The 17373-nt window shown below is 37.4% G+C and overlaps 1 protein-coding gene across 33 annotated transcripts in view; it reads right to left on the bottom strand.

Moving 5' to 3' along the window:
- Positions 1-17373, bottom strand: part of UTRN (utrophin) — a 479488-nt gene that overhangs the window by 256187 nt on the left and 205928 nt on the right. For 32 of the 33 annotated variants that reach the window (XR_011535458.1, XR_011535457.1, XM_070602744.1 and 29 more), the window contains 6 exons: positions 16361-16533; positions 12092-12242; positions 10714-10889; positions 7274-7409; positions 5792-5941; positions 2417-2492 (listed from right to left, as the gene is read on the bottom strand). Coding sequence is in view for 31 of the 33 variants with exons in the window: in XM_070602744.1 (XP_070458845.1) it covers positions 2417-2492; positions 5792-5941; positions 7274-7409; positions 10714-10889; positions 12092-12242; positions 16361-16533 (862 nt within the window). In the remaining 2 variants the exon portion in view is untranslated. The remainder of the gene's footprint in view (positions 1-2416; positions 2493-5791; positions 5942-7273; positions 7410-10713; positions 10890-12091; positions 12243-16360; positions 16534-17373) is intronic. The other variant, XM_070602738.1, reaches the window with a different exon arrangement.

Raw genomic sequence — 17373 nt, forward strand, 5'->3', positions numbered from 1 at the left:
GCAGGCAGATGATACACGGTCTTCTGGACCACCGTAAGACACTGGAACTCACTTATGCATGACAGAAGTGATTAAAAGATTGTGAACAAAGGAGCGAGACAATCAAAATTACATTTCTAAAGCATGACTCCGCTCCTACCAGAAGAACAGAATCAGGACGATGAGTTAGGAGAAGATTCCAATAATCTAGATGAAAGATGAGGGTTTTCAAGACCAGAGAAGTGGCTGGAATGGGCATGGGCCTGACACACCTTGCTCACGGATCGGATACGAAATCCACAGAAGAGTCGCAGATGACTCCAAGTATATTGGCCTCAGAACTGGCTGAATCTTCTAAAGTTAAAAAGCGTCTACAGTTATGGGACTAGGAAGCATAGTTAGAGAAGAGAGTCCCGAGGATGGAAGTATATCCATGCAACGGAATACTATACCTCAGTTTAAATGAATACATGAGAGCTATCGGCGTCAGAATGTATGCCAGTGAGAATGATCCAGTAGAGAGGAGAGAAGGAGGACAAGCAAAAAGCCAAGAGAAGATGCGATGCGAAGCACAAGTGGAGGAGATGGTCTGAGACAGAGAGAGAGAGGACTCTTCCGCTGAACAGGAAGGAAGCCTGCAGAGTTTGTGGGTACAGCCGTAGGTAGGTTGATGGACTTTGTGATGGGAACAAGAAGAAGTCTTGTCAGACAAAAAGCATTTTATCTTTAAAAGATGAGATGCGGTCATTAGGTGAGAGATGGGTCGCAAGCAGTTCTCAGAAGAAAGTGCAGGAGGACTGCCTGTCAGCGCGGAGCGCCCTTTCGAGTACAGTCAGCAGGAAGCGGGCATGGATGAACCAGAAAACAATCTGCCAAGTGAAAGAAGCATTAAGGATTCCATTTATAGGAGATATCCAGAACAGATAATCTATAGGGTGGTCACAGGTTGGTGGTTGCAGGGCCTGGGGCAGAAGGGAACAGGAGACACCGCTGAAGGTGGACACGGTTTTACTTTGGAGTGATGCGAATATTTTGAAACTAGACAGAGGTGGTAGCTGCACAATACTGCAAATGTCCCAAATGCCACTGAATTGTGGACTTTAAAATGGCTAATTTTGTTTTTTAATATAATAAAAAAAAGAAGAAAAAACGGAATTAAACCATAGTGTAGGAGGAAGACACACTGCAATGAGCTTCAGCTCTCACACTTGTCCCATGGAGGAATAGCCTGTCAGGGTGAACCGCCCACCTACTGGACGGTGTGGTTTTGCTGTCAGCTGTTTACACCTCTACACATGTATGCAAATTTTCCCTACTCCTTTGTCCTAATGATGTTGAAAAAAGGTAAGATAACCTAGTGCTCTTTTATAAATGCATCGAGTCTTTTCCCTACAGCTATGGAGTTGGGCTTGTAGTTGCAAAGTACCAGGACCCAAATGTTAATTAGAGTGTCTCGGATATTAATCGACAAAACCGATCAGGCCCCAGGCATTTCCCGTGCAAGGTACTGGGAAATACAAGTAAAACAGAACGCTAACGTGGCCCTCAGCAAGTTTGCAATCTCAGAAAAAGAAAAAGAACTCTTGTCACTCATTACTTTTTCTGACTCCTGAAGAGGAAGAGGAAGAGGAAGAGGAGGGGGTGGTGGGTAGGAGGCGAGGGCGAGGAGAAATTGAGATGGGGAGGGGGGGAAGAGAAAGAAGTGGGTGAGGAAGAAGAGAGGGGGAGAAGGAGAGGGCGGGGCAGCGGCAGCAGCTGGCACAGAGGAAGCAGATACTTAGGGTAATCAGATCTGGGGTTCTGCCAGGTGACTCAGAGGGAGGGCAGGGCCAGGTGGCTCAGAGAGCTTGCAGGCAGTGGCTACACGGCTATGGCATGGCAGCCTGCACTCTAATCTCAGCAAGCAGAGAAGGAAATAAATAGTGAGAAAGTACTCTTCTGTCTCCACATCTAAGTGATCAGTATTTGTTGATATGCCTTCCCTGGGATGGAGAACTCTTCTAAACCCCCACTTCCCACCTGGTTCCAGGGTTATCTAAACCTTTTGTTTTCAGTCACAACCAGCATCCAATTAGGCACCCCCAGAACATGCTCACACGGTGGGTTACAGCAGACTTTCTGAAAAGATGCACATCCCCAGAAGACGAGCCCCCATTTCTCCCCCAGCCTCTCCCTCTCCCTTCAGCAGGATCTGTTGAGGCCCAGGTCCCACTCTAGTCCCAGGAAAAAGCAATTATCCTCCTAGAGAGGGAACGCTATGCACACACCAGGCAGTCAAATATGTCTTGGTTTAAAGAAGACATTCTTTTCAAATAATTAAAAATAGAAAAGTCAGTCACAATTGCATTGCGCTTTTAAATAAGTTTTCCTAATTCATATATGATGCTCATAATCATAAAATTTTGCTATGCTTATAAAAAAATTTTGTTAATCTTACCAGCAATTCTTGTCTGAGACACAGAACACGGTTCCTGGATGCGTTCCTTCGGTGTGCTAGGTACTTCTCTGCATATCTACAGCATCAGGCCAAATAGACAGAGAAGAACAGTATATAAATACAGATGACTATATTTTCGAAAGAAGAACTGTTACTCTAAATGACAGCTCTCTTGCTTTTCTTCCCCCTCAATGCCCAAGCTTCTGTCTCTGCCTTCACTATCCACTGCCATCTTGCTCAAGCCCCCACTCTGTGGACACTACTATCAAGAAGGCTATCTAGTCCTTAGCTGCCCTGGCTCTTTGCAACATTTAATGCGGTCACCCCTCCTCCCTTGAATTCTCTTAATATTCTGCCATCCTGACTTGACTCCTACCTCTCTGGCTGACGTTCTAAGTGTCCTTCATCAGCTCATTTTCCTCAACCCATCCATCAAATACCGACATTCTCCACGGTAGGTTTTTGGTCTCTTACCCTTTACCCTGGCCTCTCTCCGTGGGTCCTGGTTCCAATAGTTTCATCTATCATATTGCACTTTTAAGAGATTGAAGACTCCTAGAAACATATCTTTAGCCCAGCTCTCTCGTCAACTGGATGTTCAGACATGTCCAAATCTACATTCATCATCTGTCTCCTTGACAGCCTCTTCACAAAGCTGTCTACAACTTTAATGGGTCTTTGCTCAGAGGAGTTAACTGATATCCTGATATTCTAAGAATATCCATCCTCAGGATCACTCCACCCATCTCTATGGTGCAGCTATAGTGACCTTCCAAAACGTAACTTTCTCCTGCTTAAAATCCATCAGTAGTTGCCCACCACCCTCAAGGTGGTGAGTTGTTCTCAAGATGGAGCTCAAATTCCTTGTGATGCATGGCAAGCCCTCTAGGATCTGGTCTCTGCAAGCATCTCTCATCCTTCCACCTCATATTGAGCTACTTCCAGGACCTAGACGCAATGTGCTCATTCTCTTCTCCTCTAGACCCTTTCACTTACTACTGCTTCTCCCTACAATGCCCTGACCCCCATTCTTTGTGTGTGTGTGAGAGGAAGATTGACCCTGAGCTAACATCTGTTGCCCATCTTCCTCTTTTTGCTTGAGGAAGATTGTTGCTGAGCTAACATCTGTGTCTTCCTCTATTTTATGTGGGATGTCATCACAGCATGGCCTGACAAGCAGTGCTAGGCCTGTGCCCAGGATCCAAACCTGTGAACCCCAGGCCACTGAAGTGGAACGCACGAACTTAACCGCTACACCACCAGGCTGACCCAGCCAATCCCACATGCTTCATCTGACCAATACTTATCCATCCTTTATAAATTGACTTGGATATGATCTCCTCCACAAAATCTTCCATGATTATCCCCCAAAGCCAGGTAGGTGCCCTACCTTTCTGTCCCCATGGATATATCTGTGTTATAATTTCTGGTCTACTTGTCTCACCTACAATCAGCTCTTTGGGTTAGAGGCAGTGTCATACCCTTGGCTGTATTCCTAGTTTTTAAAATAGTACCCGGCACAAAGTGAGAGTCCAGTAAAAACCTATTGAGTGAATGAATGCATGAATAAATGAAATATCTCAGGTTAGTATTTCCTGAAGTGTGTTAGCTGAAATTCCCTGCACAATAAGCACTGCTTGGTCTTAGACATTCATAATTCACCTAAGTACAGTAAAATCTATGTGCAGCCTTGGGATAAAAGGAAGCATAGGCTTTGTCTAATAAAGTGCTCCCAAAGTTGCCGGTAGGCCCTATTCTACACAATACTCACTGACATCTTTTGTGTTAAGTAAATATGTGTGCTCTGATTGACTATACACAGGCTGAGACTGGCATGTTTGACCCTGGGCTGACACGTCTGGAAATGAACGTCAGGAAGAGAGAGGAGCAGATGAAGTCAGAGAAAAAACAGGAAGCCAGAACAGGCGGGCTCAATACGTCTCAGTAAGGATTTTAGCCTTTCCTCTGCGTGAGATGGAAACCATTAGTGAGCTCTGCTCAGAGGACTGACCTGCTCTGAATTACGTTATAACCAGTGCTTCGGCTGCTTTGTTGAGGAGAGACTGACAAAGGGCAGAGGAGGAAGCAGGGAGACCAGCGAGGAGGCCTTTGCAGTGATCGAGACAAGAGACATGGGGGCTTAAAACAAGTTAGTGCAATGGGGACAGTGAAAAGCAGTCGAACTTATGAAATTTTGCAAATCCAAGAAAAGCTGAAAGAGTTGTACAGGGAACACCCAGGTGCCACCCAACATCTAGAATTCTTAAAACTTTGCTAAATTTGCTTTATTATGTATCTAGCCATCTCACCATCCATCAAACCATTCACCAAAGGGATAACGTATTTTGAAGGAGAAATTGCTGATGGTGACTGCAAGGTTTGTTTTTCTAATTGAGATAAAATTCACATACCATAAGAGTGACTGCAAGGTTTTGGGCCTAAACAATAATAAGCATGTAACTATCAGTAACAGAAGTAGGAGAAGTAGAGTGAGGTGCAAGACAGAGGCGGATATTAGGAGCCTGACTTTGTTAGTTTGAGACGTCTATTAGACATCCAGATAAGAGATGCTGAGCAGGCAGTTGCATATGCAAGTCTAGAGTATGGAGAGAGATCCAGGCCAGAAACAGAGATGTGTGAGTCATCAGTAAAAGTAATTCATCAAAGCAGTAAGTCTTAATCAGAGAAGCCAGATCAACACAGCACCTGCATCATTCAATACAGGATGGAGGCTACCATTTCAACAGGACCCAGAGGGAAGAAATTACTGCTATGGGATACATCCAAACCAGGACAGAGGCACATCCACTCAATGTCCCAGAAAGACCTCATCCTCTGCTATGGTATGTACTAGGCCAAAATAAATAGAAATCTATGACTTTATCTGCCTTTAACTGTTTCAACTGCAAAAAAAGCAACGGTATGAGGAAAAGAACCTTATCCTAGTCGTATTTGTAGCCACGTGCCATTATATCCCACCTGGAACCTACTGTATGGATGGTGAATGAATAAAATCATTAAAAATAAACCTACATATGTGAAAAGTCATGTGCAACATCAGGAAGCTATTTTAATGTCTTCATTTTCAGAGTATAATTATTGGCATTTTATTGCCTAATTCATTATTTAATGTAGTATATAATGTATAACTCCCCTAGGCCAAAACATTCCACATAAAATAAAAAGTATTCTTCGAAAACATATGCTTCTGTCCATAACAGATGAAAAAAATAACAATTATAAACACTAGTAAGCATTAGTAAAATGTGCCCATATTTGGGTATACTTCAAAGAAAAACAGTTACATGAGCCTACTTCTTTGACAACAAAATCAATAAACACAAGAAACTCGTCACCATAATTCTTAATGCACACCTTATTCCATGTCAAATTTACGGTTCTTAAGCTTTCCGAAATTTTTTCTCTTTCATGTAAACTCAGGCTTTTATCTGAAAGCATTTCCAGTTCAGTTCTATTCAGCCACTTGAGTTTCTCAGCTTGTACATCCATCTCTTGGGTTAAGTCCTAAAGGAGTTAGGAGAGAGGTGTGGTTAGAAGGTTGTCATACTGGGGAAAGTTCGAGAACTATATTAGAAATCTCTTTGGGAAATAGTCTTACAAACGTGAACTTTTAATTTCATAAATGGAAAATAAACTTATAAGAAGCCTGAACTTATGTTAATAAACTTTAACTGACAGGGGAATGAACACCCCCCTTCAGTTTGCATTTGTGTGCACGTGTGCAAATGCTCCCACATGCTCCTCCTCCCCCCAGTCTCTTACCATGGTCATACTGTGTCATATCTACATTGATAATTTAAAATTCTATTCTTAGATAATGAAAAGGATGTCTGTTCTAATGAAAGGCAATAAAAGAAGCAACAAGAGTATTTTATGCATCTCTCTCTCCTTTACCTCTATCTGCCATAAAATACTGTCCCAAGCTCTGTAACTGCCCCCAAATTGCTTACAAAAGTGATGTTCCAAGAAAATGATTGAAATTTTTAGATAAAACAGGAACAAGTTTGTAAGATATCTGTCACATTTTGCAAAGAAAATCTAATAATTGTCTGCCACATATTTTTCATCATTACTAAAAGTTTCTTTCCCAAAAGGCCTCAATCATACTCCTTTAGACAAAAGCTCTCATCAAATTAGTGAGTATCCTTTTAGGCATACGTTGATGCGCGCAAGTGTGTATAGCCACACTCGCACACAGTTTCTTTTTTTTAATAAAAATAGAAAATTATGATTATTCTGTAAGAAGTATTTTAATTCTTAAAACACAAAATATAAAAATGAATGGATATTTGGGTATACTTACATATCTATATATCATTATGCATTTTTGTATGTTGTATACACATACAACTATAAACAATTCTTGTTGGTTGCACATCAAGAAAGAAAGTCTGATTAATACAACCATGATGCTAAGTCTATAGTAAGCCGCAGTAAGTTACTCTCAAGTCACTTAGACTTTTCTTGTAAAATTCAATCTTATAGATAGTAACCAGTGATTATCTTCAAAATCTAAAGGCAAAAAACTATGCTTCACAGTATTATTATATTCTAAAATGATGAAGTCTGTTTACAATATGCCAAAAACCTTCAGTCTAATACTGCGACAAGATTTATCACTTTTACATGAGTGAAGTTTTACCTCTGCAAGAACAAAATTACAGCTGCTCTTAAAAAAAATAAATGAAAGATACTCCTCTTTAAAGTTCACCACATTTACCACAAAGTACAAAGTTTCTTCCCTTCTCTCCTTGAGTCATGTGATACCTTATCTTTAGCGTAAACGTTCATGCATCAGGGAGCACTGGCAAATATAGAGACAAACAAACCACTTACTGTTAATTCTTGCAGGTTTTCCTCCAGCTCGGTGGTTGATCTCTTCTGCACGGCGTCCTCAGCCTTCGTTAACCAGCAGATAATCTCATCTAGTCTTTTCCTATATTCCATCACCTGCTTACTTTCTCCTTTTAGCCTAAGAGATTATTGAAAAATATTGAGAAAAATTGTCCAATTATGCAGAACACTATATATTTGCTTTGGATATCCTGACTACATACTTCACACAAAAAAATTCCTAATAATTATTTTAATACATATTTTCAAATGAGTATTAACAGTAATGTATTCACTCTGCAATACTAGAGAATATTTGACAACATAAGAATAAGAATTCTTCCTTCTTTTAAATTCAGATTAAATTCAAAAACATCGAAACTAAAGAATGTTATCTTCCCTCCTCATAAAAAATGATATAGAAATTTAACACAAAGGACTTTTTTTAAAGCTAGATACCACTGGACAACATAATGGAAGTTTTTTTTTGAAAAAAAAAAAACATGAAAAATGTCTTTATCTAAAATAATAAGGAAAAACACATAATTCTCTTTGAGTCCTCCATGGAGACAGAAAGGCATCATTATGTGACATTATTCACATTAGGTGGCAACTATTACTCTACTTTATTCATAGGAAAGAAAGAATAAGAACAAGGCAAGAGACTGACAATGAGAAATTTTTACAAGTATTAGGAAAGTCAAGAAAAAGTGAAAATTTGGTGAGTTCATTAAAAGAAGTATTATATTTGAATAGAGTACCAAGTTATAAAAAGAGATCTAGAAAAACCAAAAGCAAACGTCTTCAAGGATATAAGGAAACAGAGTCATATGAATATAAAAAAGGAACTGCCTTAATTAGATCTTTTAAATGTTAAAAGAATAACATTTATAAATATATAAACCATCTGTCAGAAGATGAGAATACGAGTAGAACTCATTTGACAAACAAGATTATGCATTTTTAAGAAACGGTTTGAAAGCTATTTAGAGCTTGGTTGGTGGTATCATTATTTTTTATAGCTGCTGCTATTAGCTGCTGGCTTAAAAATAGAATGCAATTTTTTAATAAATTACATTGTGTCATCCTTAATAAAAATTTACATTTTTATGGCTGTGATTTTCTTCTTTTTAATCACAAAAAGACCTAACATAATGATGCAATATATATATACTACATACAAATGCTCAATAAATACTTACATATTTAATAGAGTCAGTAATATTTGAAGGAGAGTATTTAGTGCTTAAGAAACTAATGAAAATCACCCCAAAATCACAAGTTTTTATTTTTAAGTATGTATCGGGAAAGAACTCTGCTTCAAGATTAAAAAAAAATAAATCAAGCCATAGTACTACTTGTTAAGACGACCAGCACCAAAACAGGCAATTTACCCTCTGCGCCAAAGAGGACTTAACTGAAATAACAACTTTGGACACATCTAAAATACTATTATCGACCTTGTGTTTAAAAAAAATAAAAGTTGAAATTTAAATTTCCAATGTTTCATAATCATGACTAATTTAGTATTTAGAAAATATATCTATGAAGGAAATTAATATTATCAAGTTATTTCAATAAGACATGAGTTACACAAAATTTTCAGGTACAAACTAGCTAAACGTAATCTACATTTTGAATGTTATCCCTAGGAGTAAAAACAAGTTGTAAATTCATGTTCAAACAGTTGATAACAATTGCTCATTAACAATTATTAAGTTGATAATAATTGCTCACCAGGAATTGCTGAATTGTGCAAATATTTAACTTACAGGAGCTCGATACAGAAATAAATTGAGCTGTGTGCTATTTCTCAATGACTCTGATCACAGTACACATATAAGGTCTTAAAGTTGCAACGTGGCCCCAATTCAAGGTAAGTTACAACCTGAAGTGGCCCATCACCCCACCTCTGTGTCTCCCCCATGATGTATTCTTTAATCACACCGTATCATTTTCTCTTTTAAATATTTTCTTCTTAGTCTCTGAGTCCCTTACTCATACTTGTATCCCCAGTGCCAAATACAAGGCTCAATAACTATTGATCAAATCAATCAACCAATCATTGGCAAAATTCAACAATAACATGCTTGGAGAATATAAATTCTAGGTTAACTTACTATTATAAGAAATAGATATTTCTGGTGTTTACTATGAATAGTCAGGGTATATGCTTTTTACGAACACTGTCTCATTTAATCCTCATAAGACTCCTCTGAAAAGACGTCAGAGCTCTTATTTATAGAGAAGAAAACTTGGCCAGAGAGCTCTGTGGTCTTCCCAAGGTTGACGGCACAGCATGTGAGAGCATAAGACAGAGCATCACTAACTTTCTCTGAGTCCTGGACAGGTTGCTTAACCTCTTCTCTCTGAGCCTCAGTTTCCATAGCCAGTTGGTTTAAGGGTCCCCTCAGAGGGTATAGCTGTGAGGATTAAATGAGGTAATGTGTGCAAGGCACCAAACCCTGTCTCTGCCACATGGCAATCTCTCAACCAAAACACACAAAAAATTATTTGCCTTTTACCAAAACACACAAAATAACAGATAACGCTATTTTATAAAAAGCAGCCATAGGCCAATTATTCATACTTGTACATTTTGTTACACTATAATATCAGACTTGAAAAGGTATTAGATTGGCCTTTAACAAAACACTAGCTTATCTCTAAAATAATACATCATCTACAGAGTTAAAATTAACAGAAAAAAAAATACCTGAGACTTTTTAACCCAAAACTACCATTAACTAAAAAAAATAAAAGGTCAGTAATGAAATGGAATATATTAAGCAAAGTAGAAATCATCCATTAAACATTGACCATCTCAAAAAAATAATTTCAAATAATTTTAAAGTGATATGTAAAATAATACATATAATTTGCGTATTATATTCACTGGTAAACATGTTTGCAACCAGAAGACGCTCTAATAAAATCTGGGCATTGTACCGGAATTTAACATAAAAACCAACCGTCAAACATTGTATTTACGATCCTACATAGAAGAGGAAGTGTATTATTATTTACAAAGCACTGACGGACGTGGGCACAGCACAACCTCTGACCAAGTGCAATGAAGACCCCAAGGCCTGATCCCGAACCCAGATGGCCACATTCTAAGTCCAGAGCATTCTGTCAGCTACTTCAAGTTCCTGCCACATCATCACCATATCACAATAATCAGTCAGAAGGAAGAGGAATAATGGTATTTTTATATGTATGATGTCTGAGTAGAAAAGTGAGACTTTATGGACAGCCTAAAACTACGGTAAGGGAGAGTGTTCTAGGAACTACAGAACATGGACAGTGGAGGTCTTAGATGTCAGGAAAACTCCTATTGTAATAGCAGACAATAAAACAACTTGGACCTCATCTGATCATATCTTAAAAGGCTCTGCCCAACATATCTTCACCCCTGTGCACTCAAGTCATCACTAAATCACCTCGGCCGCCGAGCCTTCACTTCTGCGACGATGACGCTCCAGCGCTGATTTAAACCCGCCAGCTTGTCCTTCAGGAAGCTTCCATCCGTGGGGGAGAGTTTCTGTACGATCCCATCCCCGGTTCTGTTTAGTGCTACAAAACTGGGCTGGTGGCTGCCGATCCCCTCTTCGAGTTCCTGTCACAGAGCAAAAGCCAAGATTAATGCTAACCGCTAAACTAAACTGTTCTGATGCAACGATCGAACCCAGGCACTGCGGTGTCAATTTAAGTGTTAGAGAAACAAAGTCCTGGAAGAATATTTCACGTTCATGAAAAAGGCATTTTTCAACACTTTAATTACATTTCGATGAACACACTAAATGAAATCTGTTTTGAAATCTAACCCACTCTTGTGAATGTCATCAAGCAAAATACATTGAAACAGGACAGCCAAATAATAAAAGAAATAACAGCTGTCTACATTGACGCATAAGCATCAATCATGTTTGATTAAAGAAGACTGGTTAGCTTCTTCCGAACACATGCCTGAAAGAATCTCTTAAAAAAAATACCCCACATCCCCATAAAGCCCTATGTCCCACCATGTGTAAGCAAACCTCAACGTGCATGTTATTGAGACATTGCTTCCCAGGTCTGCAAATTTTCAAGCAGTGGATTAAAAGGATATTTTAAAGTCAAACTAAGCAGTTATCTAAACTCTAAAAATAAGAAAAACGCATCAACATGTTTATGAGAAAAATAAAAGCATTCTCTAACCGCTCACAAACCTTCTATATAAAACATTTAAAAAATTTAATAGAAGAGGAAATATTTTTAATAGTGGTCAATTGAAATTTTGTTTACTTTCAACCATTAATTGTAAAGACCTATTGTTATCAATAGAACTTATTTAGCTATTGTGTTATATTTTCCCAAGACTTACATGCGCAGCTGCCCTGATAGAGCTCAAGAATAATTTACTCTTATGATAAGTATCAATGATACAAAAGGAAATAAGACCCCTAAGTGTTAAAGTACAGAAAACAGAGGTGAGGTATGCATATATCTTTCTGTCCTTGATATAGTCTTGGGTACAAAACTTACAAATGTTATTCTGAATATAAAATTTTTAAAAATAAATTTAATTTTCACATTAGACATTAAAGTGTTTTTTATTTAGATTTCTCTAAAATCCTGAGCAAAAATTGTAAATAACCAATTTTTCTTAAATCTTTGAAACTGGAAACTATACCCGAAACAAAAACTAAAAACTGTCTATATACGCCTTAAAAATTAATATATTTAGACCCTACTTCCCAAATCTGTCATAAATGCCACACACTGAATAAATCCGCCAGCTTTTTAGCGGATCCCTATCCTCTGACAGAAGGCACTTACCTGCTGATGTATCCTGGCTTTCTCTAAGTCCAGGCCACCGTCGGGAGCAAAGGTATCAGCCAGTAAGTCTTCAGCTTCCCGTACCCACTGCGTGAGGTCATTCAGCTCACAGTGGAACTGTCTCCATTCTTCCACAGCCCTATCAAAGTGACTAGAGGACGGCAGACAAAATAAAACAGGTTTTCCAAACTTTCTAGGACTGTCTAGAAGCAATTTTTCTAAAAAGAAGAACCCAAATCTCATTTAAACTGAAAGCCCCGAAAACAGTGAATTTACAGGTCACGGCTCTACAAGAGTGGTAGTGGATTACAGTTAATAATTCCTCTTAGAGAAACACGCATCATTCCAAGAGCAAAGCAATCTGCACACACCACCATCCCCACCCTGTCTCACGTACATGGGCGCACACGCGCATTACACTAAGCAGCTTTTTAACTGAAAAGACAGCCTTCTCTGGCTTGGAAAATCAAGATTGATTAGCTGCAGGCATGTTCACCCACCCAACTTTAAACACATAACATTTCAAATACCATGAACTATAAAATATGATTAATTACTCTAGTCTCTTAGGAAAAAAATATGCTGTTTTGCTTCTAGAAAACTTAGTTCTTAGCCAGAATAAAAGGCCAAAACACTTCAAAATTTCCTTGCACTACATTATCTCTGTGTTACGAACTGAATTGTGTCCTCCAAAATTCAGATTGAAGCTCTAACCCCTAATGTGATGGTATTTGGAGACAGGGCCTTTAGGGAGGGAATTAAGGTTAGATGGGGTCAGAAGGGCGGGGCCCTGATCCCATAGCACCAGGAAGCACTGCTGATTAGGCATAAGGGAGTTCTCAAAGAAACATGATCTGTTTTATTTTCATGGTGTTTATCTTACTTTGATAACTTCCTGAAAAGTTTTATAGGCAAAACAACGCAGAGACCAGGCATAGACAAGTAGACTGTGTGGTCCCCCTGGTGTGATTCTGACTGATAACTGAAGCCAGGAGAGCACAAGACTCTGGCCATTGCCTTGGTGTTTTACGAAAAAAACAGACTAGAAGGAGTTCTCACTTATTGCTTGTGAGAGGTGGATAAATAGAGACGGATAAAATCAACAGGGATGGACCTTGAGGGTATGATGCTAAGCGAAATAAGCAGGACAGAGAAAGACAAACACCATATGATTTCATTCATATGTGGAAGATAAACAAACACATAGATAAGGAGAACAGATTAGTGGTTACCAGCGGGTAACAGCGTTGGGGGAGGGCGAAAGGTGTAAAGGGGCGCATATGTGTGGTGAAAGATAAAAACTAGACTATTGGTGAACACGATGCAATCGACACAGAAACTGGTATATATAATGTACACCTGAAATTACACAATGTTAAAAGCCAGAATGACCTCAATAAAATAATTTTTTAAAATAATCCTAAGGGGCCAGCTCCATGGCCGAGTGGTTAAGTTCTCGTGCTCCGCTGCGGCGGCCCAGGGTTCAGATCCTAGGGACGGACATGGCACCGCTTGTCAGGCCACATTGAGGCGGTGTCCCACATCCCACAACTAGAAGGACCTGAAACTAAGATATACAACTATGTACAGGCGGGGTTTGGGGAGATACAGCGGAAAGAAAAAAAAAAAGATTGGCAACAGTTGTTAGCCCAGGTGCCAATCTTTAAAAAAATAATAATAATAATCTTAAAAATAAATATTTTAGGATAGGTTACCAAAGTTGGGAGAGAAAACAAAGGCAAAAATTAGAAATAAGGATAAGAACGTAATCAACTAACGCATCCAAGTGCTGAGACAAATAAAATGAGAGAGATAACACTTTAGGAAATGTAATCAAGTAAACAAAGCCCACAAAATAATATAATAAATGATACGATGGAGAAAGTTTTCTAACATAGAGAATACAGTGCTGTGCTTAAAATTTTGAAAACTGTCATAGAATAAACTATTTTCAAAAGCCAACATTTTTATAACCAAGAAAAAGCATGAATGTCTGCAATCAACATTATTAATCAATAATGGTCTTGAAGTTCTACCACATTATCACATTAGCCAGATGCATATATGCAAATAGGATACTTGGGGGAAAAAGAAAAAGTTATTATTTACAAATGATGTGTCAGTATACTGAAAAAGGCCAAGAAAATCAATTTTATACCCATACACACACATGCGTACATTTGTGCGTGCACACACACACACAAAGGGGGCAGAAGAAAGCTAACATACACCAATCCTACAGTAAGAAACAACAAGAAAACCACAAAACTACTGAGTAATAGTCCTGGGGAGAAAGGTGTAGACAAACCCTTGAAAACATTACTATGGACACAGAAAAGGACCTAAATAATGAGTGGAAGGCTACATTTCAAATAGTTACGTTTTCATGAATTAATTGAAATGACTGGAAGATTTTACCGGAAGAACAAATATAAAAAAAGAATATGAATTTTCAAGCTGGAATAATTAGAGAAAATTTACTGTTCTGGATGAAAAAGTTTATAATGCTTTAAAAATGAAAACATGATATTAGACTACAACTGATGGTGCAATGAGGCAGAATTTGCAGAATTAAATAAATATGAGTTAGGATTGTATTTAAAATCATGATAAAGTAAATATCATCAACATTAATGAAGAGCTAAATTATTCAACAAAAATTATTGAGAAAATTGGTCACTCATTTAAGAAAAATAAAGCAAAATAGAACAGATTAGTCTTTCTTAATTCAGGCTGCACAGAAAAATGAGCTAATAAGTGTTTAAAAAGTAGAGATGTGTGGACCCTACTGTTGTCACTGAAGAGTCGGTGTGCAGAACCCCAGACCACGAGCCTTAACACAAAATACACATCCAAATAAAATTCAGATGGTTCAGCTATTAAATACAAAATTTAAATCAAACAAAATTGTTTTTAAAATGTACACAAATATGTAACTAATCTCACAATGAAAAGGTAATTTATATGCATGTAAGCAAAATGAAACCACAAAGGAAAAGACTCTAAGATATAATGATATAAAATTAAAACGTGTATAAGTCAAAAAAATTAACAAAATTAAAGGGCACATGAAAAGTTGTGAATAATTAAGCAATAAACAAAAATTGGAATGGTTAATATTCTTAATGTAGAAAAAGTCTTCTGCAAATTACTAAGTAAACCGTGTAACCAAGATAGAAAATGAGCAAAGAACATGGTGTATCAATGAACAGAAGAAATATACTAGAGGGAATAAACATATATAAGTACATTCAAATCTCACTGATAATCAAAAAAACGAAATTGAGATGCAATCCATTACTAGAAAATTAGCAAAGATCTAAAAGAAAAAGTGTTAACAAGGGTTAATAAGGACACTTTCACATATTCTGTTGGCAGGAGTGTAATAACCAATTCTGTGATGCAATCCAGAGCCTTAAAATGTTATTATTTTTTAACAGATCAGTCTTCAACCAACAATCAAATCTAATTAAAGAGTCAGAAGTATGCATAAAGATGATATGAAAGGATATTCTCTGAATGTTCAAAGAGACGATTTTTAAAATGCATGCAAAAGAATATACAAAAGGGCCATTAAAAGTCATCTTCTCAAGGACTGTCAATCACATGAAATAGGTAGACTAAAACAAAACAAAACAAAAAGATGAAGAAGATGATGCCTAGTTTTTGTGTATACGGCTCTAAAGTTTTCCAATGCGTTTTTCTGTGTTAATTTTCCTCTGATACGGTCCTTTAAGGCTATTTCCCATCTTATTTCCCTTTCCACTACATACACAGCGACTGGAAAAATCTCATCAGTTTTTATGTCTACCCATGAACAGGCCTGGTCAAAATCTAGACAGAAGAAGGCTCAAAACCTTTCCATTAAACAGAAGGTTATAAAAAGAGAGTTTGTGGTTATATTTGGATTCCAATTATCTGTAGCTGTCTGTGATCTTCACTCACATTAATCACCACATGTGTGGAGAAAGTGAACATGAATGAAAATCCCTTTTAAGTTTTTTAAAGAAAATGGACACTATTTAAATATTAAAACATTAAAGGTGCTTCCTTTAATTATTAAGATATTATGTTGTAAATGGTCATCTGCATGTGCTCTGATTCCTCTGTCTTTAAGGTACTACACTCACCACAATTTATTAAACAGAGCCTATTACAAACATGTAAAATATATTCTCATTAATCTTAATGTACACAAGACCTTTCTCGTGGCTCCTGAACTTATACGCCTTTTTTAAAAAATCAAATATTAATTTAATTTATACATACCCTTTACGATCATTGTACATTCTATTAATTCTGTCCCATTTTGCGTTCAATTGAGTAAGTGTATCCCGGATCTGAATGGCTTCAGGTCCAGAAGCTTCGAGAATAACATCTGGCTGTTTTTCATGAATGACTGCAATCTGCTCTCCCAGCTTGTCCAGCTGGTCTTTGATATTCTACAAACATATTGTCATACATTAACAAAATCCAGCAAGGAGATAAAAAGAATGGAGTCACAGAAGACCAAAAATTTATGTTGCATTATACTTCTCTAAAATATAATGAAGCATAATAACTGTTGCTCAACAAAACTGGAAACTTTTTAAAAAAATAATACCTCACTTTGCCCAAAGTGTGAGGGACACTACATAAGATCCTAAAGGCAGAAAAGAAAATCCTCACAGATGCTCAAGGTCGCATTTGTACAGGACGTACAAAAAGCTTCAGTAACATTCCACAAAGGTAATGAAATGTTTAAAGCTGGAATTATTTATATCTTTAAATATCTAATACTGCTAATATAAATGATAGAAACGAGCTATCAAAACCATCAACTCTATCAGCAATTTTATTGTGATTTTATACGTAAGTGCAATCAAATTACATGAAAAGGCCGTGATGGTATTTAATAGTTTTGTGAATTAACTACAAACTTCCAGATCCCTAATTAACTTCCAATCAACATGCTATTCCATACCCCAACACCTGGCCCATCTTAAATCATTATAGACGGCAAGACAAATGCTGACATTTTACATCAACTGACAAGTTTATAAGAAAGGAAGATGGTTTGTACATGTGGTTGATTTTTACAAAGTCTCTGATGCTGCAAAGAATGAATAACTGTGCACACTTAAAAACCCATATCTACGTTTAAAAAATTAAAGTTTTTGATAACATTTCATTGGTGAATACAGGAAAAGTTTATTATTCATTGACTCCTTGGAACAAATTTTAAAAGGTAAAGATCATCTAAGTAAGCACAATGACACACTCCTCGCTTTATTTCTACATTA

This window comes from Equus przewalskii, chromosome 32 (genome assembly GCF_037783145.1).
Source record: "Equus przewalskii isolate Varuska chromosome 32, EquPr2, whole genome shotgun sequence".
In the NCBI taxonomy this organism is placed as follows: domain Eukaryota; kingdom Metazoa; phylum Chordata; class Mammalia; order Perissodactyla; family Equidae; genus Equus; species Equus przewalskii.